The 26,354-nt window shown below is 42.7% G+C and overlaps 1 protein-coding gene across 5 annotated transcripts in view; it reads right to left on the bottom strand.

Moving 5' to 3' along the window:
* Positions 1-1,623: 1,623 nt before the first annotated feature.
* MKI67 (marker of proliferation Ki-67) overlaps positions 1,624-26,354 on the bottom strand; it is a 28,166-nt gene continuing 3,435 nt past the window's right edge. For 2 of the 5 annotated variants that reach the window (XM_045568166.1, XM_045568162.1), the window contains 11 exons: positions 23,884-23,950; positions 21,923-21,968; positions 20,349-21,431; positions 18,830-19,005; positions 17,543-17,858; positions 17,336-17,454; positions 17,046-17,217; positions 15,031-15,186; positions 6,249-14,086; positions 4,957-5,400; positions 1,624-1,738 (listed from right to left, as the gene is read on the bottom strand). In XM_045568166.1, coding sequence (XP_045424122.1) covers positions 1,673-1,738; positions 4,957-5,400; positions 6,249-14,086; positions 15,031-15,186; positions 17,046-17,217; positions 17,336-17,454; positions 17,543-17,858; positions 18,830-19,005; positions 20,349-21,099 — 10,038 coding nt within the window. In that variant the 5' untranslated portion in view covers positions 21,100-21,431; positions 21,923-21,968; positions 23,884-23,950 and the 3' untranslated portion in view covers positions 1,624-1,672. The remainder of the gene's footprint in view (positions 1,739-4,956; positions 5,401-6,248; positions 14,087-15,030; positions 15,187-17,045; positions 17,218-17,335; positions 17,455-17,542; positions 17,859-18,829; positions 19,006-20,348; positions 21,432-21,922; positions 21,969-23,883; positions 23,951-26,354) is intronic. The other 3 variants (XM_045568165.1, XM_045568163.1, XM_045568167.1) reach the window with 3 other exon arrangements.

Genomic DNA, 26,354 nt, shown 5'->3' with positions numbered 1-26,354 from the left:
GGTAAATTTGTTGTTATGTATATTTTACCACAATAAAAAAATGAACTCAGCCTTAGTTACGGGCCTATGGGACTATAACGAAAGCTCTAGTACTCACGTCATTGAAGTCACAGAGGGAGAGGAGAAAGAAGGCAGGGCTGAAAAAGTACTCAAAGAAATAGTGGATGAAAACTCTTCAAGTTTGGCAAATGAATAAAACTAATAGCCAGCTTATGACGTGCTACAGGGGGCTGCTGATTTCAATGTGACATGTCCCAGGAGGTGTATATATTAAATCTATTAAATCATCCATTTCCCTGGACCTGGGATTTCCAAACTAAGGCTCTCTACCAAAAAAATGGGCCCCCAGTCTGGTTTTGTGAACAGCTTTTTGGGAATACAGCCGCGCCCATTTGTGTATGCAGTTCCCGTGGCTGCTCAGGATTCAAAGGCAGAGTTGAGTCATGTCATAGACAGCATTGCCCACAAAGCCTACTGTCCTGTACTTTAGAGAAAACGTTTGCTTATCACTGATCTGGATTAAAACCTACAAAACCTTCTCTGCGGAGGGGTGAGCTTCCCCACGTCCCAGCCATGCTTGGACCCACGGCAGGGCATCGTTCCTTTTAACCAGACTTGTACGCCTGGGCCAAGTTCACCAGCGTTCGTTCTGTGATCAGATGTCATTTAAAGACACTATTAATGTGGTATCAGATTTCAGCCACCACATCACAGATATTCACTTTTGTCATTTTCTTTTCTCCTGCAGGGACCATATTCAGCTTGGATAATCCTGAAATCTGGTTACTCAACTCTTAGTTAGATCATGTTTCTCTGCATCGTTTGTGGCAGGGTAGTTTTCCTCAATTTGTTTGACACTATGGGGGCTTGATGGAGACATATACACATTATTCAGAGTTTTTATGTTCCAGATTCTCCCTTCACCTTCTCCAAAGAGAAATCCCTGAGGATACAGAATGTATGAGCCACAGGAAGAATCTCAGAGCTTTAGGCATCTGGAAAATATATTCATCGTCTGACAGTGATGATAGTTAGCATATACTGATGCTTACCAAGCTCCAAGTAAAATGCCAAGTGCTTTATACACATTGTCTCATTTAATCCTCTCAACAACCCTGAGCCTGGGCGCTAAATAGCCTTTCACAGGTGGGGAAACTGTCCAGCAGAGTTTAAAGAGTGTCCAAGATCACACAGCAACAAAGTAGCGAGCCAGAATGCACCTAAGCCATCTAATCTATTCTCCATCAATTCGTAAATGTTTACTGGGCACCTGTTCAGTGTTGGGACTGAACCCGGATAGGGGTTCCTGCCTTGCACGTTCTGAAGGAAACACAGGCAAAACACATCAGCAGTGGCACTTGGGGTGGCCAGGGCTGCAGTCACAGCTGATGTAGATGCTGTGGGAGGCGACACCCTTCAGGGCTTTAGTTTGCAAAGTTGAGGGCAAACCTCAGCGGAAGCTGCTCCCCCACACGCGTGTTCAGCTATTCCCACCCCAGGAGCCCCAGGGACTCACTTCACGAGCTCCCTGTGGGGCTGTTTGTTCTGATAAACTGTATGATAAACTGATAGCATGACTTTGAAAATTCACTTTCAAATTAATGGCAAAAACTATACTAGAACTTATCACAAAACTAATTTTATTATATTTTTTTCCACTTAAATTTCTTGGCTAAATATCTTCACTGTCCCGCTGACTTCTGGTTCTTGTTTTCTTGATGTATACAATGTCTTTACCCTGTTTGGGAAGAAAAAATATAACTCTTAAGTAATTTAAAGAACCATTTTTGTAATGGACCCTACTCTGCAAAACCCCAAACCCTTACTAGGTATTATGCAGGTCTTTAATTCTAGAAAATTAATTTTGATGTTGGAAATGAGTTTTAAGATATATGCTGTTAAAGATGTTTTTTCTTCTTTAAACTGTTTTTATTAGTTAGTTTTTTACATTTAAATATTCTATACTTTCATATAAAAGTTTCTAATGCATTTTTAAGCTAATACATAATACAAAAAAGCCCACAAAATTTCTTCACCAATGTATACATTTTCACTAACTAAAAAATGGCATTAAGAAAACCTGAATTCAAATGTATAGTCAGGATTAAATCTTTTGCATCTCCTAAACCAACCTATCCCTGTGAGGAGGACAATATTCTAACTGAGTGTGACCAGAGGCCTTCTGAAGTACACGTCCTGTGCAGGGCAGTGTTTGCTTAGGAGCAGCTGGGAGGTGGAGGCATTTCCATTTTGATTTTGGATCAAATCCAAAGAAAACAAAAGATCTTGCCTTTCCAGAATGGGTGCCCTCAAACCTTGGTGTCTATACTCTTGACTTAACACAGTCCCACACAACGGCCAGTGAGAAAAAGCTAAGCGCGACAGTAGGCATATTTTAGAAACAACTTTGTGTGGTGACCATTGACAGCAGGGAAGACAAGAGTTAGAAAAACAAAAGACAGGAATTCAAAAAGTCTATGACTTAGTTTGGATGCAAATGATGGTAAATAGATTCACACTGTCTGAAGACTTCACCATATCATGGTGCAACACACATGTTCATCCTAATGACTGAAATATCCATCTGGAAAGGTCAAATGGTAGACCACGCACTCTGTCAGGTGGGAGTGGAGTATGAAAACCGCATTCCACATGACAATTGAGTGGCAAAGACACAAGCTAAGTCAGGGAAGACTCGCTCCTCTGACACATCTGCTGGGCTGGAATCCCTCTTGCTGTCTTTGCCTTTACAGAGCAGGGCAGGAGGTCACCTCACCTGCTCTGTGGCTGTTCCTTCATGACTCTGAGGGTGGCAGGGACATTCGATGAGGTCCTGAATGTGAGTTTAGGTCAGTGTTATTACCGCTATCCTTAGCAGAGAGCAAACAAATTCCTGCCTTTTCAGCTGGTACCAAATGAGACAGTCATTTGTAAAGCAGCGAATTCACACGTTACAGCTGTGGCCACAGCTCTGGCCCCTGCAGTCTCCAACCGTCCCACACGGTGGTCCTTCCTTAGCTTAGACATCACACTTCGAGTATGAAACAGTATCTGCTGGGGCGTGTTCCCTTTGCTCAGTAAGGCCAGGGTGTGTTCATCTGAACCCGGGTCACTTCCTTGCTGCTGCCCTTGGTGTTCACTTTCAAAATGGTTCTTATTTCTTTCAGCTCAGAGGGGAAGACGCCACTGTGAAAAGCCGGGGAAGTTAAAACTTCTTCCTGGAGAACATATCCATGTCACACATATGTTTTCTGGGCCTGCAGACGGCCACGGACACCCAGCAAGCTCAGGACAGACGCTAGAGAAGCACGTCCGTGCGGGTTAGGGCTATGATCCCAAGCCCTGGGCCATGGACCAGTACCAATCTGGGGCCTGTTAGGAACTGGGCCACAAAGCACCACCTTCCCCCACCGCTGGTCCATGGAAAAATTGTCTTCCACGAAACTCAGGAAGCAGGCTGCACAGCAGGAGGTGAGTGGTGGGGGAGAGCGAGTGAAGCTTCATCTGTTTTTACAGCTGCTCCCCATTGCTGGCATCACCACCTGAGCTCCACCTCCCCCTGCCCCCGTCTGTGGAAAAATTGTCTCCCATGAAACTGGTCCTTGGTGCCAAAAAGGTTGGGGACCACTTAGGGTTAGGGGGCTCCCAGGTGCTTATATGTGAGAAAGAGGCCTGAATGTCCCCATGTAGAACACAGGCCTAGCTCAGTTTTGGGGATTTGCCATTGTGTGTTTAGCAATAATCCCAGTTAGAAGAATATTTGTTTTTATTCTTCTCAGTGTTGCTCTGATAAAGCACTATTTTCCAGACTGTGAATCTGGTGTCTACAGCCTGTCAAGCGAACACCTGTGAATGTGCTGGCCCACGTCAGCTGTCTGCGTTCCTGCTGCTCTTGTGGTCTTGGGTATCTCATCTTGCCCTGTCCCCAGTGCCATCTCTGACTTACGACATCTGCATGAGCATCGATGTACCTCTCTGAGCCTCTCCTCCTCACTCTCTGGAACGTTCTATTAGTACCTCCCCTAGAATTTCCATCCCACCATCCGGAAGCACAGGTCCTCCTGCTCAGCTCCATGCCTTCTGTATAGCACGTACTGGGGGCACCTGGCCATCTGTCACTCTTCTTAGCAATCTCAGCGTCAGCCTCCTAGTGTGCTCTGCAGGGTGCGTGTCTGAACAATCGCACCTGCCTCAGATACTCAGTCTGTCTCTAAAGAGGTTCTCACTATATTAGTTTCATTTTCTGATCTCAAAATATAGTAATTTTAGGTCCAAATTTTGTGTCCCTAATGGTATAAATCAAATTTATACCACTCACAAAAAGGTAGCAATTCAAGCTAGCTTAATTTTAAACTAGCTAAATCAAGGATCCCCTAGAAGACTAATTGAATGTAATCACGAATTATGGATTTGTTCACATGACAGATAATTTATGAGCAGCTAAATCTGGCATTATGTTAGGAGCATTTATAGATTCTTTGGCGGAGGGAGGGCGAGAGAGCAGCACTCTGTGCTGAACGGGAACTCTCACGTAGCACCGCTGGCCTGGTGTTTGTTCAACCTAGCTTTCCAAAGGACTCCTTGGACATCTGTACATGACCACCTTTCTGCATTAGCAAGTTTTTGTGAACTACGGAAAGACTGAAGCCATCTGCCTACAATTGTGGTATGACTTATGCCATCAGCAGTCTGAAAGTAGCAGCTAGAGAATTCCTAGTTCTTCCTGAATAGTCATCATCATGTGAATTTGCTATCTGAAGTGGTATTCCCAAAACAGACAAAATATAGCTAAAATGACAAAACATACGGCTTGGATTAGTGCTCCTTCCATCGGTATAACCGGCAGCTGGCAGGGTGGTGTTTTATATCAATATAATGCTTTTCGTTTGCCTTTGCAATGTTGGGCAAAAATATATTAAAACATTCTATGTTTTGAAAAAAATTTAAATTACTCACCTCCTTTGGCTTTTCTGCACATCTCTTGACAGCCCGGGTTGCTCTCTGCTCAGGTTTGCTCTCCAGCAAGTTTACTGCTGGCTGGATTGTAATCTTCCTTGACCTCAAGCGCATGAAGTCTGAATTTCCTCTTACTCCTTTCTCTCTCTGGTTCTGTGTGTGGGTTCCCACACCCTCCATGGCTCCCTCCTCCTGTGCTGTGCTGGGCTGGGAGCTCTTACTCTGCCGGAGGGATCTCGAGCACACTCTGCTTTCACTGACTTTGCCCCTTGCTGTGGGTTCCTTGGCCCCATCACCTGGGTTTTCAATCTCCAACTCTTGGGAGGTCTTCACAGACTTCTTTTCATTTCTCTTTATTTTAATTTTTTCTGCTGCTATAGGAACCTCAGCTTTTTGCTGCTCTGTATCAGTTTTATTTTGGCGTCTGGGGCGCAGGGATATTCCCTAAAGAAATAAGATAGCCAAAAAAATTCCAAAAATTAGTAAAACAAATCTCAAAATTCAACAGGGAAAACAACAATCCAAAGTAAACTAAAAGAAATCCTTTAAAAATTTTATATCGATTAACTTACTAAGATATATTTCTAGACTATCTCATCTAAGACAGTCAAGGTAATGCCTTGGTACTTTGATCCTATGGAGGAATGATTATCTCTACTAACAAATTAGAAATAAGAAATTCAGGATAAATTTCAACAACAAACCTAATATGATGTCAAATCTTTATAGTTTACATTATAGGAAAATGCCCCCATTTTACAGGCAGTAAATGAATTACTAATCCTTTAACAATCACTGCTAAAGCAGAACAGCTAGAGTTTTCCCAAATTTCTCTGGATGCAGCAGTGAGCTGACAGTGCCAACAGTGCTGTTCTTCTCAAGGACACACACTACCGACATTGTTCTGATTCTCAGCAGTGACATGGGTAGTATTTGTACCCGGTCCTGGTAGTGGTGTCAGTGTCTGGGACAACACAGAACTGAATTGCCCACCTTTTCTCTGATCAAGTTTTCAAACATTTGAAGATGAACATAACTCACTGGATTCTTAAGAACAATTCTTCTTAAAGTCTGCATTAACCACTCTGACTAGTTCTTATCCCAAACTAGTCTATTCCCTCTACAGATGTCAGGAAGATTCTTTACCACAGCCTGCAGTTACCCACTGTGTTGCATGACACCCCTTTGGGAAAGGATATCCACTTTCAAATTCAAGTTATATGCAAATTATTATGCAAGAACTGACATCTATCCAAGATGACATTTAATGATTATGTAACACTTTCCATTACCTTATTTGGAATGACCAAGCCTTCAACTTCGTGTTCTTTTTTCTTAGTTTTCACATTGTTGCTGTTCAGATCTTCCATGGGTTCCATGCTCTTTGCAGAAGTTCCCAGACTTTTCTTCACTACTGCCAAGGGTTCAGGTGGTGTGCGTTTCTCCCTGGGCCTGGACCTCTGTTTCTTGCTGGCTGGCTCCTCCCCTACAGCTCCCTCTGTGGCAGTCATGCAGCGCAGCCTCTTGGTTCCCGAGACACTGTCATCTTTTCTGCACTTCCTCTTGGAGGTCAGGGCAGTGTTGCTTTTGCTCTGCGATTTTATAGGGTCTCTGGTGCCCACCGTGTCTTCCATGGGTTGTACTTTAGGGACCCTAAGGACCCTCCTGAATGTTTTCAGAGGTTCCCTGCTGTCAGGGGGATGCTTTGGAGTGGTCTTGAGGCTCTCGGCATTGTTTCTTGATTCCCCAGGTTGACCTGGAGCTGGGACGAGCTCTTTGAAGTGGGCCAGAACTTCTAGGGCTTCGGCTTCTTCCTTAGCTGCTCTTGGCTGCCTCTTGCTGCCATTTACATTTTCTGCTGGGTCCGATTTCTGCTTTCCAGATTGTTTAGCCACTCTGATGTGTTTATCCTCACCTTGGGGTTCTGTGGATGTGGGTGTGGTTTTCCCTGATGTTTGCGTGAGGTTCTGCAGTGCAGAGACTTTCCTGAGACTTCCCTTGGGCTGTCCCTTCATGCTCGCTGTGGTGTCCACTGGTGCTGGTAGTGGGGACCTAGTGTTTTTAACATTGGTCATCGATTCCTCAGTGTGAGCTGGTGTTTGGAAGGGCTTTCTGAAGCCAGCCAGGTCTTCCTGGGGCTGGGCTTTTTCCTTAGCTGCTCTTGGCCTTCTCCTGCTGCCAGTTACACTTGCTGCCAGGTCCAGTTTCTGCTCTGCAGATTGCTTAAACACGTTGATGCCTTTGTCCTCGACTACTAGAACTTCATGCGTGTGTGTGGATTCCCCTGATGTTTGTGTGAGCTTCCTCAGTGCAGAGACTTTCCTGAGACTTCTCTTGGGCCATCCCGTTGTGCTCACCACAGTATTCACTGGCTCTGGCTGTGGAGAAGTGCAGGACATTTTTGTGCTTTTGTCAACAGTCATTGACTCCTCAGTGTGACCTGGTGTTTGCAAGGGCTTTCTGAAGCCAGCCAGGTCTTCCAGGGGCTGGGCTTTTTCCTTAGCTGCCCTTGGCCTTCTCCTGCTGCCAGTTACACTTGCTGCTGGATCCAGTTTCTGCTCCGCAGATTCCTTGAACGCTTTGATGCCTTTGTCCTCACCTACTGGAACTTCGTGCATGTGTGTGGATTCCCCTGAGGTTTCTCTGGGCTTCCTCAGTGCAGACACTTCCCTGAGACCTGTCTTAGGCCGTCTCCTTGTGCTTACTGTGGTGTCCACTGGTTCTGGCTGTAGAGTTGTGCAGGGCACTTTTGTGTTTTTGCTAACAGTCATTGACTCCTCAGTGTGACCTGGTGTTTGCAAGGGCTTTTTGAAGCCAGCCAGGTCTTCTAGGGGCTGGGCCTCTCCCTTAGCTGCCCTTGGCCTTCTCCTGCTGCCAGTTACACTTGCTGCTGGATCCAGTTTCTGCTCCGCAGATTCCTTAAATGCTTTGATGCCTTTGTCCTCACCTACTGGAACTTCGTGCATGTGTGTGGATTCCCCTGAGGTTTCTCTGGACTTCCTCAGTGCAGACACTTCCCTGAGACCTGTCTTAGGCCGTCTCCTTGTGCTTACTGTGGTGTCCACTGGTTCTGGCTGTAGAGTTGTGCAGGGCACTTTTGTGTTTTTGCTAACAGTCATTGACTCCTGAGTATGACCTGGTATTTGGAAGAGCTTTTTGAAGCCAGCCAGGTCTTCTAGGGGCTGGGCCTCTCCCTTAGCTGCTCTTGGCCTTCTCCTGCTGCCAGTTACACTTGCTGCTGGGTCCAGTTTTTGCTCTGCATATTCCTTAAATGTTTTGATGTCTTTGTCCTCACCTGGTACCTTGGGTGTGTGTGTGGGTTCCTCTGGTGTTTGCGAGAGCTTCCTCAGTGCAGCCAACTCTTCCTCTGTAGCTATTTTCCCCACAGGTTTATTGGACTGTGTTTTTGTGCCTATTGGGGTGTTCACCTGTTCTGACTGTAAAGATTTGCTGGGTATATTAGTTTTGTCTTCAGTTGTGGGCTTGTCATGTTTTGGCGTTTGGAAGAGCTCTTTGAAGCCAGCCAGGTCTTCTAGGGGCTGAGCCTCTTCCTTAGCTGCTCTTGGCCTTATGCTGCCAGCTACACTTGCTGCTGGGTCCAGTTTCTGCTCTGCATTTTCCTTAAATGCTTTGATGCCTTTGTCCTCACCTGGTACCTTGGTGGTGTGCGTGGGTTCCCCAGGCGTTTGCGAGAGCTTCCTCAGTGCAGCCAGCTCTTCCTCTGTAGCTATTTTCCCCACAGGTTTATTGGACTGTGTTTTTGTGCCTATTGGGGTGTTCACCTGTTCTAACTGTAAAGATTTGCTGGGTATTTTAGTAGTTTTGTCCTCAGTTGTGGGCTTGTCATTGTGTTTTGGCACTTGGAAGAGCTCTTTGAAGTCAGACAGGTCTTCTAGGGATTGGGCCTCTTCCTTAGCTGCTCTTGGCCTCTTCCTGCTACCATTTACACTTGTTGCTGGGTCCAGTTTCTGCTCTGCACATTCCTTAAATGCTCTGATGTCTTTGTCCTCACCTGGTACCTTGGGTGTGTGTGTGGATTCTCCTGGCATTTGTGAGAGCTTCCTCAGTGCAGCCAGCTCTTCCTCGGTAGCTACTTTCCCCAAAGGTGTCTTGGGCCATCTTTTCATGCTTCTTGTGGTGTTCACTGGTTCTGGCTGTGGAGATTTGCTAGGTATTTTAGTAGTTTTGTCCTCAGTTGTGGGCTTGTCATTGCGTTTTGGTGTTTGGAAGAGCTCTTTGAAGCCAGACAGGTCTTCCAGGGGCTGGGCCTCTTCCTTAGCTGCTCTTGGCCATCTCTTCCCTCCGGTTACAGAGTTTTCTGGGTCCACTTTCTGCCGTGGAGTTTCCTCAAGCATTGTGGTGCCTTTACCTTGAGACACTGGTTCTCTGTGTGTGTGCACTGTTTGCCCTCGTGTTTGTGTGAGCCTCCCGACTGCAGAGAGCTCTTCTTTTGCATCCACTTTCCCCTGAGATATCCGGAGCGGTCTGTTCGCGCTCGTTGGAGTGTTGCTTGCTGCTGGTTGTAAAGATTTCCAGGGTATTTTTGTGCTTTTGTCAATAGTCATTGATTGCTCAGTGTGGCCTGGTGTTTGGAAGAGCTCTTTGAAGCCAGACAGGTCTTCTAGGCCCTGGGCCTCTTCCTTAGGGGTTCTTGGCCTCCTCTTGTGTCCAGTTAAATCTTCTGCCAGGTCCCATCTATGCTTTGGAGTCCCCCTAAAGGCTCTCATGCCTTTCTCATCATGTACCAGTGGTTTGGGTGTGTGCATGGCTTTGCCTGATGATGGCGTTAGTTTCCTGAGTACGAAAAATTCTCCCTCCACATCTGCTTTCCTGAGACTTGTGTTGGGCTGTCTCTTCATGCTTACTGGGGTGGCCACTGGTCCTGGTTGTGGACACGTGCAAGATAGTCTAGTGGTTTTGCCATGAGTCATTGACTTCTCAGTGTGACCTGGTGTTTGGAAGAGCTCTTTGAAGCCAGACAGGTCTTCTAGGGATTGGGCCTCTTCCTCAGCTGCTCTTGGCCTCTTCCTGCTGCCAGTTACACTTGCTGCTGGGCCCAGTTTCTGCTCTGCAGATTGTTTGAATGCTCTGATGCCTTTGTCTTCACCTGGTACCTTGGGGGTGTGTGTGGGTTCTCCTGCTGTTTGCGACAGCTTCCTTGCTGCAGACAGCTCTTCCTCTACAGTCATTTTCCCCAAAGGTGTCTTGGGCCATCTTTTCATGCCTATTGGGGTGTTCGCTGGTTCTGGCTGTGGAGATGTGCAGGATATTTTAGTAGTTTTGTCCTCAGTGGTGGGCTTGTCATTGTGTTTTGGTGTTTGGAAGAGCTCTTTGAAGCCAGAAAGGTCTTCTAGAGATTGGACCTCTTCCTTAGCTGCTCTTGGCCATCTCTTCCCTCCAGTTACAGAGTTTTCTGGGTCCACTTTCTGCCGTGGAGTTTCCTGAAGCATTGTGGTGCCTTTACCTTGAGACACTGGTTCTCTGTGTGTGTGCACTGTTTGCCCTCGTGTTTGTGTGAGCCTCCCGACTGCTGAGAGCTCTTCTTTCATATCCACTTTCCCCTGAGATATCTGGAGCGGTCTGTTCATGCTTGTTGGAGTGTTGCTTACTGCTGGTTGGAAAGATTTCCAGAGTGTTTTTGTGCTTTTGTCAACAGTCATTGATTGCTCAGTGTGGCCTGGTGTTTGGAAGAGCTCTTTGAAGCCAGACAGGTCTTCTAGGCCCTGGGCCTCTTCCTTAGGGGTTCTTGGCCTCCTCTTATGTCTAGTTAAATCTTCTGCCAGGTCCCATCTATGCTTTAGAGTCCCCCTAAAGGCTCTCATGCCTTTCTCATCATGTACCAGTGGTTTGGGTGTGTGCATGGCTTTGCCTGATGATGGCGTTAGTTTCCTGAGTACGAAAAATTCTCCCTCCACATCTGCTTTCCCGAGACTTGTGTTGGGCTGTCTCTTCATGCTTACTGGGGTGGCCACTGGTCCTGGTTGTGGACACGTGCAAGGTAGTCTAGTGGTTTTGCCATGAGTCATTGACTTCTCAGTGTGACCTGGTGTTTGGAAGAGCTCTTTGAAGCCAGACAGGTCTTCCAGGGGCTGGGCCTCTTCCTTAGCTGCTCTTGGCCATCTCTTCCCTCCGGTTACAGAGTTTTCTGGGTCCACTTTCTGCCGTGGAGTTTCCTCAAGCATTGTGGTGCCTTTACCTTGAGACACTGGTTCTCTGTGTGTGTGCACTGTTTGCCCTCGTGTTTGTGTGAGCCTCCCGACTGCAGAGAGCTCTTCTTTTGCATCCACTTTCCCCTGAGATATCCGGAGCGGTCTGTTCGCGCTCGTTGGAGTGTTGCTTGCTGCTGGTTGTAAAGATTTCCAGGGTATTTTTGTGCTTTTGTCAACAGTCATTGATTGCTCAGTGTGGCCTGGTGTTTGGAAGAGCTCTTTGAAGCCAGACAGGTCTTCTAGGGCCTGGGCCTCTTCCTTAGGGGTTCTTGGCCTCCTCTTGTGTCCAGTTAAATCTTCTGCCAGGTCCCATCTATGCTTTGGAGTCCCCCTAAAGGCTCTCATGCCTTTCTCATCATGTACCAGTGGTTTGGGTGTGTGCATGGCTTTGCCTGATGATGGCGTTAGTTTCCTGAGTACGAAAAATTCTCCCTCCACATCTGCTTTCCCGAGACTTGTGTTGGGCTGTCTCTTCATGCTTACTGGGGTGGCCACTGGTCCTGGTTGTGGACACGTGCAAGATAGTCTAGTGGTTTTGCCATGAGTCATTGACTTCTCAGTGTGACCTGGTGTTTGGAAGAGCTCTTTGAAGCCAGACAGGTCTTCTAGGGATTGGGCCTCTTCCTCAGCTGCTCTTGGCCTCTTCCTGCTGCCAGTTACACTTGCTGCTGGGCCCAGTTTCTGCTCTGCAGATTGTTTGAATGCTCTGATGCCTTTGTCTTCACCTGGTACCTTGGGGGTGTGTGTGGGTTCTCCTGCTGTTTGCGACAGCTTCCTTGCTGCAGACAGCTCTTCCTCTACAGTCATTTTCCCCAAAGGTGTCTTGGGCCATCTTTTCATGCCTATTGGGGTGTTCGCTGGCTCTGGCTGTGGAGATGTGCAGGGTATTTTAGTAGTTTTGTCCTCAGTTGTGGGCTTGTCATTGTGTTTTGGTGTTTGGAAGAGTTCTTTGAAGCCAGACAGGTCTTCTAGGGATTGGGCCTCTTCCTTAGCTGCTCTTGGCCTCTTCCTGCTGCTAATTACACTTGCTGCTGAGTCCAGTTTCTGCTCTGCAGATTCCTTAAATGCTCTGATGCCTTTGTCCTCACCAGGTACCTTGGGGGTGTGTGTGGGTTCCCCTGGTGTTTGCGAGAGCTTCCTCAGTGCTGAGTGCTCTTCCTCTATAGCTATTTTCACCAGTGGTGTCTTAGGCCATCTTTTCATGCTTGTTGGAGTGTTCACTGGCTCTGACTGTAAAGATTTGCTGAGTATTTTAGTAGTTTTCTCCTCAGTTGTGGGCTTGTCATGTTTTGGCGTTTGGAAGAGCTCTTTGAAGCCAGCCAGGTCTTCTAGGGGCTGGGCCTCTACCTTAGCTGCTCTTGGCCTTCTCCTGCTGCCAGTTACACTTGCTGCTGGGTCCAGTTTCTGCTCTGCATTTTCCTTAAATGCTTTGATGCCTTTGTCCTCACCTGGTACCTTGGTGGTGTGTGTGGGTTCCCCAGGCGTTTGCGAGAGCTTCCTCAGTGCAGCCAGCTCTTCCTCTGTAGCTATTTTCCCCACAGGTTTATTGGACTGTGTTTTTGTGCCTATTGGGGTGTTCACCTGTTCTAACTGTAAAGATTTGCTGGGTATTTTAGTAGTTTTGTCCTCAGTTGTGGGCTTGTCATTGTGTTTTGGCATTTGGAAGAGCTCTTTGAAGCCAGACAGGTCTTCTAGGGATTGGGCCTCTTCCTTAGCTGCTCTTGGCCTCTTCCTGCTGCCATTTACACTTGTTGCTGGGTCCAGTTTCTGCTCTGCACATTCCTTAAATGCTCTGATGTCTTTGTCCTCACCTGGTACCTTGGGTGTGTGTGTGGATTCTCCTGGCATTTGTGAGAGCTTCCTCAGTGCAGCCAGCTCTTCCTCGGTAGCTACTTTCCCCAAAGGTGTCTTGGGCCATCTTTTCATGCTTCTTGTGGTGTTCACTGGTTCTGGCTGTGGAGATTTGCTAGGTATTTTAGTAGTTTTGTCCTCAGTTGTAGGCTTGTCATTGCGTTTTGGTGTTTGGAAGAGCTCTTTGAAGCCAGACAGGTCTTCCAGGGGCTGGACCTCTTCCTTAGCTGTTCTTGGCCATCTCTTCCCTCCAGTTACAGAGTTTTCTGGGTCCACTTTCTGCCGTGGAGTTTCCTGAAGCATTGTGGACACTGAATCTTTGTGTGTGTGCACGGTTTGCCCTTGTGTTTGTGCCAGCCTCCCGACTGCTGAGAGCTCTTCTTTCACATCCACTTTCCTCTGAGATGCCCTGAGCTCTCTGTTCGTGCTCATTGGATTGTTGACTGGCTCTGCTTGTAAAGACCTCCGGTATAGGTTAGTGGTCTTATCCTTCTCATTCCTTGGTTCTTTGGTAAGATCTTGTGTTTGGAGATCTTGGGTGTCTGTCATGTCCTTCATGGGTGCTGTTTCAGGCCACCTCTTGAGACCTGGTGGGTTGGAAGCTGGCTCACTTTTATGCCCCCAGGTTCTTCTTGATCCCCTCCCAGCTGCCATCATTGCAGAATTTTCTTTTGACTCAATAATTTCCTTACATGTTTCAAAAAGTCTTTCAGTTTCCTTCATCTCTCCTTCTATTTTCTTTTCTCGTAGTGGTGGCCTGCTCAGACATTGGTCCATGATGTCCTCAACAGTGTCAGTTTTTGTGTCCTCATTCTTACTTTCTATAGGCAGCTTCTGCAGATTTCTGAGCTCCATGGACCCTCTTAATCTGTTTGCACTGGATACTGTCTTTGAAGGCTCTGTCTCATTATCTGAAGTTTTCATCTCAACAGGATTCGCTTTATAGATGTTCCTTGGAGTTTTCACTAGAGTTTCATTTTCTTTTACACACTGCAGCTGTAAGGCAGGGCTTGCAGAGTTTGTATCAGGCTCTTTTGCTGCATTCCAAGTATGGAAGAGCACATTTTCTCCTGTAAGAAAGAAGAAAATACACAACAAATATATTTTGCTCCCTGTCTGATGCCAATTTAGTATCTTATCCTCATGAAAGACAGTCTGAGAACCAAATATTCAGCTTTATATCTCCCTGACTGAGGACATGAGGCTATCTATGTGGTTAGAAATCTATCTTACACACGAGCTATGCACACTTAAGAATATGTTATTTGGTGATATAGTGGGGTTGTCAGGCTCTGTACTGATTATATAATGGAAAAATTCCTAAAGAAGGATCTTCTGAAGGCTGCCATGCCATGTGTCCTCTACCTGAATACAGCCATTTTTTTTCTTCAAACATTAGAAACAAACAGCTGTTTCTTGCCCGGAACCACCAGTGAAATAACATGGCTTATACATTGGTACGGTTAGGGTCTCTATCACACAGGCAATATTTAACTACAATAAGTATCTTCAGGGTAGCAAGCCATTCCCTCCATGACAGGAAGCCAGTGACCAGCACCAAATAAGGGAGGAAGACAGATTCCCCTCTCCGATCTCACACTCATCCTGGGCCTGCTCCCACTTAGAAGACTAGCAGGAACAACTGCATAGTACACAAAATGTTATCTTTCTTTTTTTTAATTTGTAGTAATTTTGAATTTAAGTAATTTATATATAAGTATGAGACACCATTGTACCTTTCTGCTATATCACCCTCTTTATTTACAATAAATAAAGAAGCCAAAAGTGTATACAGGTCATTTAAACTTATTAGCTGAGTCAGTCTTTCTCTGTAAGTCAGTGAATGCCAACGTTAGTTGAACTGCTGATGGGAATCTCCCCTTCAAAAAAAGAACAGAGAAGACAGAATGGTACTTTATCAGGATCATCTGTTTTAGAAAAGTAATACCAAAAAAACACCATCTATAAGCTTCTATCCAAAAACATCACAGTCTAGGAAAACAAGGATACCAACCAAAACTCTCTGAAGTGGGTAACAGAGGTTTTTCTCCTGAATTAGTCACTTGAAACTTTTTTCCAAGCAAATTCTCTGAACTTGAAAGAGTGACAGGACCAGAGCTCATCAATTGTGACTTCTCCTTCACTGGTGTCTTGAACATTTCACTTAGTCCTGTTGAATGAAAATATTTGAAAAACGATTGACATATTGCTTATACATGCAAACAACCACCCCAGTCCTTATATACAACAAGCAAATTACAGGAAATAACAACAGATGCTTCCCTAAAATTCCTGGAATACAGGATCTCATTAAAAGGGTGATTCCATTAATAGTGGACCCATTTTGTCAAATGAGAGCAAAGAGAAGATATATTATGTTCTTTTCTTTGCTATTCTTGGAAGCAAATGAAGTTAGCTGACCTCTGTGGTCTTGCAGACATGAGTTCTGGTCACAGCTCCTGTCCTAGAGGGCTTCCCCTCCAGGATACGGAAGCCAAGTGCCTTCATGCTATTTTCTAAAACTCTTGGGTTTCTCAGTTTTAGATTTGGGGTATAAATAACATGCACCCACATTTTACAAAATAACAGAGGCTGGCTGTCAGTGCTGTCAAGTAAGGACATGTATTTTTAAAAACTTTAATATCATCATCATTCCATTTTGACATCAAAAAAGTAGTACTGACATAATCTCAGGAAAAAAAGAATATGGTACTTTATATAGAAGGTGTAACTTTTTGAAAAACCCATATAATCCCACATTCTCCTTACTTCTATCATTTTTGCGTCAGTGGATGACAACGCCACTTCCATCTGGCAGTCACCTACCAGCGTGTTTGGGAAGCCTGTTCTGAGGACTCCCTTCCAGAACACTCCCTTCACTTAAAAATCTCCTCCTTCTATAGCCTTTCAGGTCAAACTTAAAATGCCCAGCATTTACTAGTTCAGCAGATAGTAATGTTTTGTAATGATATTGATTCACACCGAAAGGAAAGAATTGTTTGACTCTAGGGAAGCATCTTAGAAGAAAGAATGCTTGAGGCAACCCACAATCCCAGGCACAGAGTTATTTAACATTTTATTTTTTCTTAAAAGTATTTTTGAGGGTTTGTTTTGAACATTTTGTAACGTATATATTAGTACACTGGTACATGTTCATAAATATGTAAGAATACATGTATATAAGTCTATCTACATTTTTTTTGTTTTTTTTTTAGTCTTGGATTTTTTTTGTTGTTAGTATTTTTAAAAAAATAAATGAATTAATCCAATTATGACTCTAATTAGAGGGTAACTTGCATGCATTATACTGAAGGGTATAACAATTCTTCCAACTCAAAACCTTCTAGGAAATAAAAATAAGACTCCACCTATTCAGTTCAAATCTCACTTCCCTTCCAAAGTGTACACAGTGGGAACCACTGGACAAATTATACCCCTTGAAACCTAAAATCTGCTCTCTTGGCGTCATTCCTAACTGCTATGACATTAAGCAAGTCAGGCCACACTTTTACTGACAGTGGGAATTGAGTGGAAACATTTGCTCAACTATTAATTATTTAAGGGAACCTCCTCATAGGGATTTCTTTTAAGAAACAGTTAAACTACCTAGAAAAAAAGTAAATCTTGAGAAAGCAAAATATTACTCAAAAACAATTGATCTACATCTACAATAAACTATTAGTATAGCTGTTGGGAGAGGAGCAATTTTAAGAATAAGCTGCCTTTCTTTACTATAAAGCACTTTCCAGTTTTCTATAGGCAGGCTGCTCTCCAGGGTAAATGTAAGCATTTGGCATTTCCATGCCTACTTCATGCAGGACACCTGATCCTAAAAATTATCAGAGCTCTCTGCAATAATCCAAACCAGCTTTGTCTTCCTTGAATACCATGACCCCAGAAAGTTGACTCAATTGTTTATAATCTTGCTCCCAGCAGATTAAACAAAAGGTAGCAAAACAAATATCTACAAAGTAAAAAATAGTAGGACCCAAAGGGTTATGATTTTATAAGAGCTGAGGCTGTTTTTACCTGAAAGATCTTCCTTAAAGTCCAATTTTTGGTTGGAAACAAAGGTGCTCAGCATTCTGTAGGGTCGAGCAGGCACGTTTACCTTTTCAGCATGAGCCTTCCCTATTACTATGGTGCAAGGAGAGTTTGCATGGCCAGTACTAAACTGATTGTGAACATCACCCACAGGCTTCTATAGAAAACAGGAAGGAGATAAACAAAACATCAAAGCATAAATAAACAGGTCATGCATGCAATCTTAAACAATATCAGCATGTGCAAAACATGCAATTCACAGTGGAGCCTCATACCCTCGGAGTGTTGGGTCTCCTTTGTTTTTTGTTCATTGGCCTTTGAGGGCTATGTTTTACAACTTTAGTTTGTGTTTGTTTCGCACCAAGTTTCACTACATCCGCCCACGATTTTGCAACTGTCAAAGGAAAAAGATGATGAAACTTTTCAAAAACTAATTAATGAGAAAATTCATCTTAATATATATTTGCCAATATAATACTAACCAATTAAATTGGCTTCAGAAGCACCACTCCTTCTTTTGGAACAAATCATCTGTAAAATATCGTGCTGACTTCGGCTGATGGACGTTCTCTTTGATGGCAGGTTGCCACTCTTTCTCCCTCCTCTCTTAGGAATATCTGTCTGAGATTTGCTGCCACTCGAAGCAGAGGATGCTCTGCATGACCTACGGCTTTGCGCACTGGGAACCGGAGTGGTGGTAGGACTAGGAGCTGGAGAGCTCACGAACATGTTTTGTGCTGTCATTTCCACGTGGATTTCGGAAGCAAACTCTTCTTTGCCTGATGGTTGAGGCTGTTCCTGACAAGACAGAAACGGTCATGAGAAACCTTACCAAGAATGTAACATCTTCACAATAAATATTAGATACCTATTTAATTAAAAATTTCAGCTGTTTAAATCTTAAAGTATCAAATGTTTAAACTACTGTCTTTCAAGACTAAGGTAGAGGTAAGACTGCCCTGGTCATTTTAAGGAAAAGAAAAGTGAAATAACAGCAAACAAGTCCGATTTGAGATATTTAGGAAGAAGGACTGAAGGAAAGTCCTGATCAGTGAGACAAGCCTGCTCTGATCTGTCCCGGCAAACACCAGCTGGGTGCCACCCTGCTGTGGTCCCTATGAAAGGAGGGCTGCTCTCCCTGGGGAGCCAGTGCAAAATGCAAAGGCCAACAGGTATGGCTTTCCTCCCTGTTGGTAAGACAAGAAAACAAAGACTGCCCAGGCCCTGTTTTGAAGGTGGGCTGCAGGGCCATTCCTTTCCAGAGATCTAAAAAAGGGGGACAGCACAGTATAGGTAAAAGTGATCGAGTTCTAAAAAGCTGACTGTGTCAAAGATAGATGTTTTACCACCAATGATCTTCCTTTTCCCCAGTTAAATGCCTTAACTATAACCTTATGATTCTAAAGAAAATAAAACCATCCTTACGGTTATATGTGGTGATGTCTTCAGAATCTGTTTAATTTGCTGTTTTTACTGTAACCGCAGGGCGACTGTGTAGGGCTGTATGTGTGGGTGTTGGGGACCTCTGCTCTGCAGGGAAAGTGCAGAGGACGCTCTGCTCAGCCACCTCAGAACCACAGTGAGGGACCCAGAAGCTACTTCTCCAGCATCCAAATAAATGAGCTTTCAGAGTCTCTTAAAAATCTTAATTATTAAAAAAAATAAGGGTCTTAATTGTAATTCCAACTTGTGTCAGAACTTTGGAAGGAGTACATACCTGCGTGAGTGAGCCATCAGGCAGGAATGGGAACACTAATTATTAAACTCACCTTCATGATTTTCTTTAAGACAGTTGGGGTGTGAGAGACCAGAGACTTTCTTTTTGTTGGTGTTTCTCCTTTTTTGAGAGGTGTATTAGGAGGCAGGTTTTCATCAAACAATTCCGGTCTTAGATGACCACCAAAGGACACACGCCTTCTTTTCAAAGGCCCTCCCTCATTCTTATCTGGAGTAATGAATACAAACGTGGAAAGAGCAATGAAAAAAACCGTACCAAGACTTATGGTGTATTTCACATTCGTACTAAAGATGAACCAGTCGAAAGTTCATTAAAACGAACACTCACAGCACACCTTCAGTCTCTTGCAATATTGATAAAGCTAAAGCAGCTTCAAGAGTCCCTGACAGATCTCAGGAGAAACCACTAGATGTCAGGTACAACTGGACATACAGAAGTTTTCTTTAAAACACTGGAAATTAAGAGAGTGATCAAGTCTGCAATGGTAGCCTTCACTTGAAAGTGTGCATGTGCATGGTGGGGGTGGGGCGGGGCACGATGGCCTGAAAGAACTTTCTAAAAAGACATGCACTTGGGCCTCACCCACACCTACCTAGTAAGGAGAATGTGAGCTGTGAAAACTCCAGGTGATTCTGACAGTCAAGTCATGTGACCCACCCCCCACCACGCATAAGCACTAGTCGTTGTAAATCCCTTATCTAAGAGATACCACCCCTCTGTGAGACTCTGGAGCATGGACTGAGATTCCAGGTCCCATTTTATAGTTATCCATGTACTCCAACACTACGGGCCGTCTGCAGAAATAGAGTCCTGATATTAAGATTATTGTCACAGAATGTCTAGAGACATTTTCTTTCTTTCTATACGCCAACCCTGAAAAGTGTAGGAAGATGCCACAAAGCTGCCACACTGACCCTGGGTCATCAGTTTCCTCATTTACAACACAGAGATAAAAAGGAACATGATCCATGGACACTGGGAATGTACTGAGGGTCATTCTGTTGATGTCTGGGAAGCACCTAGACATGTGCCTGGCATTTATAATCCCTTGGTATGATCCAGTGTTGATACCAAATTGCCTGTAGGAGACTCTGAGAACAGCGTGTAAATACCTGAGAGCTACCACTATGTTCTATGATTTCCAAGGGATTTCCAGTGATTTATTCCAAATGACCAAACTCATATGATACAGTTAATTGTAGTTCAGAATTAGACCCAATGTGAAAGCAATTATGATTATTTTCCTTTCTGTTTTGTGATAGATGGAAAAGGAGAATCAGATATGCTCTTGGACCACCCTATCTCCTTAACTAGCCCCTGACAACCTGCACCTCCCCTCTCATTCCTTGTTACAATTACCCAGGCCTTCAGTATTCATCTGTCAATGAAAACGACAAACATGCCTGTCTCACCATTTACCCTAGGTGCTTAGATTATCTACTACAAAGATAGTCATTAATGATTGCAAGATAGTCTCATTAATTCCTGTCTAAATATAAGGTAGGTGTTATTCTTTTACAAAAAATAAATTTACAGTTAAATAAACTTACTAATGGAATCACCAAAGTTGCTGATATCAACTGAACTAAGACCAGGCAAATCAGAGCAAATCTGTCCAGCTGTAGTGTCCAATTTCTTAAGCTTGTAGAGAGAATCCTTTTGAATCTGCCTTTCAACTTCAGTGAGCCATAGAGTTAAAAAAGGCTCATTCTGAATTTCCGTTTCTGTAGGCAGAACTTGTGCATTTGTAGGAATACTCCTCCTGTTTTTGGAAGAGAGATTTCCTCGTTTATCAGCAGAGTTGGCAGCATCTTCAACGTTAGTTGGTGTTTGATTTCTAGTTAAAAGCTTCCTAGGAGTCAGTGTTTTATCATCTGCCTTGAAGTCTTCAATGTTACCCAGATTCACAGATGTTCTTCCACTAAGAACATACAGGTCTTCACTCTTACGTTTCTGTGAAGAACTTAGTTGTTGTGAATATAGTCTTGGGGTCTTCATTTTGGTTGTGTCAGAGAGAGGAATGCTGGAACCCACGGCCTCTTTGGAAGTTGGAACAGACTCCATGTCACTTCCTTTTCCCTCCCTCCGGCCAGGACCTAGTTCAAGGGAAGCAGGGGCTGCCTCACTGGGGGTGCTTCTGCCAGATTTCTGTCTCTGTTGACCTGAGACCAATAGTTGGGTCTCCCTCTGTAAACCATTAGCACTCTCTTTTTCTGTTGTGTAATTAGTTTGTGATCTTGATTTTCTACGATATTGTAGAACATTTTCTTTTTGTGATTTTACCTTCAACTCTTCCTTCATTGACTGATAAAGCTTCCTAAAGGGAGAATCATTTTTTTTGCTACTGTCAAGACATTGTGTAGAGGAAAAAGACTTCAATTCTCCGTAACAGCTTACTAATTGTACCCTGGACTTTTCTTTAACGTCCCCAGAAGTGGGATCATTTGCATTTCTGCCATTATGTCCAGGACGTTCTGAGGAATGAACATTAGAGGTTTCCTGGGCAACATTGACTTTTGAGCCACCTGAGGTAGAACTGTCTCTTCTGACACTCTTGACATGGAACAGAGGCCTTCCTGAAACATTTCCTGCAGTGACTTTTGGATGGGCTTTGGAATCTTGGTCTTCCCCATCTTGGGAATGAATAATATAAAATAAGAAACAGAAGTTCAACATTTTCTCAGTGATTAACATTGGAATTTAATATTTTAATTGTTTCAAATTATCTTATAACCTAGCTTTTCACTTAGTCTACAAATTATTTAATGCCTAAAATTTGTATTTCTTAGGAATCTATTATTACAATCCAAATAAATAAATCACATTAGTCTCCAATAATCAGTATGAAAGAAATATCATATATGCTATCAAACTACTGAGAATGGAGTTGACAACTGAACAAGCAATTTTCTTATACTTGGACTCTCCCCTAAGCACAGTACCCCAGCAATCACTAAGAGAAAAACTTAACTCAGGAATCTGTCTATTTTTCACATGTTAAATGACACCTCTTAGATTTTCAACAGATGACACATTGAACACTTGCATTCTTATTGTCCCTTCCTTGCTATTGTTTCACAAAGACCTGATCTTTCAGGATCCCAAACAAAACCAAACGACTCACCAGGGTCAGAAGAGAAGCTAGATCTTGACACACGGCGTGATGGTCCCTATAAATTGGGAAAATAAGAATAGTGACTTAAATGCCTTCTAAATACTGATAGTCATAACAAATGAAAATATTCTTCTTGTTGGTTGTTTCCTTTACCAAACTTCTCTTTTGTGACTTTTAGAGCTTTTACTTGAGAAATGGACCCAAGTCATTTGGGAGCTGGTGGTTATAATACAAGTACTTCTTAGCTGACTTTTAAAAAAATGTAGTAAGTGATCTAACAGGAAACAAATTCTAGGCTTAAAATTACTGAAATCAAACCTCAGTGAGCTTTTATAACTTCCTTAGTTATTTCCCAACATCATACGGACAAGAACCAAAATTAAACATCACCTACACTGAAGACCTGTAACGTACCATAGGCACAGAATTCTTGAATTCAGAATCAATTTTAGCAGATATAGGCCACAGGACCTGCCAGTGAATCAAGGCTCCACTTAGCACATGTGCCTTTTTGGCAGCCAGATATTTAGGGTCCATCTGAGAGTCTAGAAGTGAAGGCCCAGCAGAAACAGTGCATCCACAGGTACTGCCACCCAGAGCTTGGCAATCGGACCCAGCACCACCACTCACCCCCGTAAATAGTGCCTGCACTTTCTTCATGCGGAATTTTTTGGAGGGGTGGAAGAACTGAACAACACTATAAGATATAACAGTCTGATGTTCCAAAGGAAGAAAATTATATCATCTGGATTATTAAGAAAAAAATCCAAGAAATATTACCAAAGCCAAAGAATTTAATTTCTTTAGTGAATCGATTTCAAATTTCTTGATATCTAATACCTTACTTCTAAAACTATCCATGTGAGGAGAGCTTTTTATTTCCAATCTGAAGTAGACCAAGAATCATATGACTAAATAATATAAATGAACTACTAATAAAATTAAAAATATATAAAATATATAATCCTACATTTCAAATTGCTGTAATATTTCCTATAGACTCAATTTTAATACCTATTTTATCATAGACCAGTAACAAAACAAAACAGTTGGGGACTGTTGGGCGCACATGTCCAATCCACAGTTTAACTAGCTTTTTGGTATTTACTTCCACCTGCTAACAAGTTACATGGTGACTGTGTGGGGTACCTCAGAAACTAGCTTTCACCACAGGAACTTAGGAACACCAGACTCAACAGTAAAGTTGCTCCTATAAGGAAGAAGCAATACTTAACAGGGCAGAGATGCTGAAATTCAAGTGCCCTAATTGCTAATTTCAGGTGCACCTAGGATAAGTCTCCTAAGCCAAAAAATTCCAACAAGCTCATATGAAACTAGCTTGAGGAACAACCTAAAAAGTAGGAAAGTAGGAATTCTCAGAACTTATCCAAAACCTACTAAATCCCACTAAATCCCCAAGCACATGCCCACAATTGTATTTTAATAAGCTATACCACTGGAATACCTGTTTGGCACTGATGTATTCAAGCTATAGGATTTTCTCACAGGACAAAGTATAGGAACTCTCTTCCAGTTTTATAAGTCATCTATCAAAATCAGGAAGCATCTTTGTCACTCATAATTTTCATAACATGATTATTTCAGATGCATAAAGATGTATGAGCATAATGACTGGGAGACAAAATGAACTGCCAGATATTATAGTTCCTGAATTTTAGTTCTGTATGTTGGAGTTGTCCTAACTATAGGCTTGCCAGAAGAGATCATGAAATACTCTAGTAGACTATTTGACCAAAAGTGTAAGACTTGCTTAGTGCTTTCATTTGGAAGGATAAAGAGGAAATATAGCTTTAGATTATTTTAATATGTCTAAGTTCAACTTGTTTTAATACTTTAGTTATATCTTCCTGCTATAACCAGTAAGCCATTCTCCTTTCTCACTGGTTTGAAGTGAGAAATCATTCATCAAAAAGAATCACAGCCCAAACTTAGAAAATATTAACGATTACCTGTTCTGCTATTTTTCTTGGAAATTCAGTTGACTTGTTTCCATTCTGGCAACTTTCATTTTCATACCTGCAGTACACAGAATGACAGACACAGATCCAGGTTAAAGCTTTGTACCCTAGGAACTGAAGTCTCTATATTGGGTTATGTGCAAGGATCAAGGAACAAACATCAGGCTTTGTTGAAGATATTACCTTATACAAAGAAATATATTTAGAGTTAGAAAAATGTTTTTACACTAAACACTTAGATAAGTTGCATCAGGTTAGTTTTGAGACACCATTGCCAGGGGATGGGGACCGATTAACTTCTGATCACTGACTAGCTTGGGTATGATTCAACCATATTCCTGAGCATTGTGTGTGTAAAACTGATGCACATGAAGTTGAAATCGGGTTTTCTCCAGTTGAATGCGAGCTTCGAAGTCATCTGATGGTGTGGAAAGTCAACCAGGAAGCCTGCAGGCAACTCTTAATCACACTGTGAAGTCATATACTTTAGGGTAACTATAAAGCTGTATATCAGAACACTGTGATCACTCCAGTTTCCCACTTACTCAATCCGTGCCTGAACAATATAGGCACATCTCAGAAAGACTACATTTAGTAAGATACATAATTGTTCTGACAGATCTCAGTGATCAATTCATAGAAGTAATCCTTTATTTTGCATAATGAAAACTTTTCAACCTCAGAAATGACCTGATTTCAATTTAGATATGACCAAAGTAAGACCTGAAGCAGTCAGGCACCTGGAACATTTCTCATGGTTAGCAGAGTTCTGAATCAAGTCCCTCTTTTTAAAATCCATTTTTTAATCTTTGCTGGAGGTCTTTAATCATAACAGTTGATCTCAATTTGAGCAGTATCTCGTTTTGGGGAAGTATAATAATTCAGGTCTCCATTCCACATCAAATACTTCCAACCTAGAAGTCTACATTCAATAAAAAATATCCATTAAAAATGAAGACAAATTCCCAAGAAGTACAGTAAAAGAAATGTCCAGGGAATTTAAGTGGTGATTAGGAAATATCTACTTAATACAAATGAAGGCAGTAATGGAGGCAGAGATCCATTTAGCAGAATGGATTCAAAAATTCACCTGACAGTGGGTTCCAAGAGACAACTTAAACCATAAGAATTAAGAAAATTTGAAATTAAGAGGATGGAAAAAGTTATCCTATGCAAGTGCAAATCAAAAAGAAATTAGTTTAACTACATTTATCATCCAGAAGAAACATTAAGGCAGAAAACATTACTAAAGGCAGAGGACATTTCTAAATGACAGAATTCTGTGCACCAAGAGGACATAATTCTAAATTTGTATGCCATGGTATAGCCTCAAAATATATAAAGCAAAAACTGACAAAGAAAAAGAAAAATTAATCCTCAGTCGGCGATTTCAACATATCTCTGAGAGCAATTACTAAGAATATATAAGATTTGACTCTAACAGGCATATGTAGATAGAACACTGAATCTGGTAGCTGTAGAATATACACTGTTTTCAAGTACAGATCAGTAAAATATTTAACTATATCTGATTATAAAGCAAGCCTTGACACATTTCAAAAACTGAAAATTAGTCAAATGTCCAGACAGAACAAATGAATTCTGTATAATTATGTATATTATTGTATATATTGTACATATTTTTTCAATGTAACACATATGCAGCGAGAAAGAACAAACTACAAAGACATCCAACATGCTATGAATCCCACATGCATAACAGCAGAAGTTACACATAAATATGTACCTTATTAATTCACTGTTAAGGTGTTTCAAAAAGACAGACAAAACTACAGTGTTTAGAAATACATGTTTAGGTGGTAAAACTCCAAAGACTTTCATGGTATCATAAAAGCCACAATGGTGGTTTACTTGGTGAGGGAAATAAGTAGTGATTAGATGACAGCATGAGAAAAACTTCTGGAAATATTCTTTATGAGTTGAGGGTGTATTAGTTTGCTAGGGCTGCCATAATAAAATACCACAGACTGTGCCCGAAACAACAGAAATTTACTTCTCACAGTTCAGGAGGCTGAAGTCCACGATCAAGGGTTGGATTCCTCTGTACCTCTCTCCTGGTCTTGCAGATGATCTCTCCTCTAGGCACCTGCTCCCTCGGTGTCTCTGTGTCCTAATCTCCTCTTATTATAATGACACCGGTCGTTGGATTAGGGCCCACACTAATGACCTCAGTTTAACTTCACTGCCTCTTTAAGTGCCCTCTCTCTAGATACAGTCACATTCTAAGATACCAGGGGTTAGGGATACAAAACATGGATTTTGGGAAAGTACAATTCAGTCCCTAACAGGTGGTACTTACAGGGTGTTCACATCATGATAAATTGACCTATACATCTTGTTTTGTACCTTTCTCTATGAGTCTATTTTGCTTTAAAATAAAAAAGAAACTAAAAATCTCACGCAGTTTCACAGCACTCACAAGGAAATAACAAACTTCTTTA

Source organism: Lemur catta, chromosome 14, assembly GCF_020740605.2.
Source record: "Lemur catta isolate mLemCat1 chromosome 14, mLemCat1.pri, whole genome shotgun sequence".
NCBI lineage: Eukaryota > Metazoa > Chordata > Mammalia > Primates > Lemuridae > Lemur > Lemur catta.
This window is presented reverse-complemented; position numbering and strand designations above follow the sequence as displayed.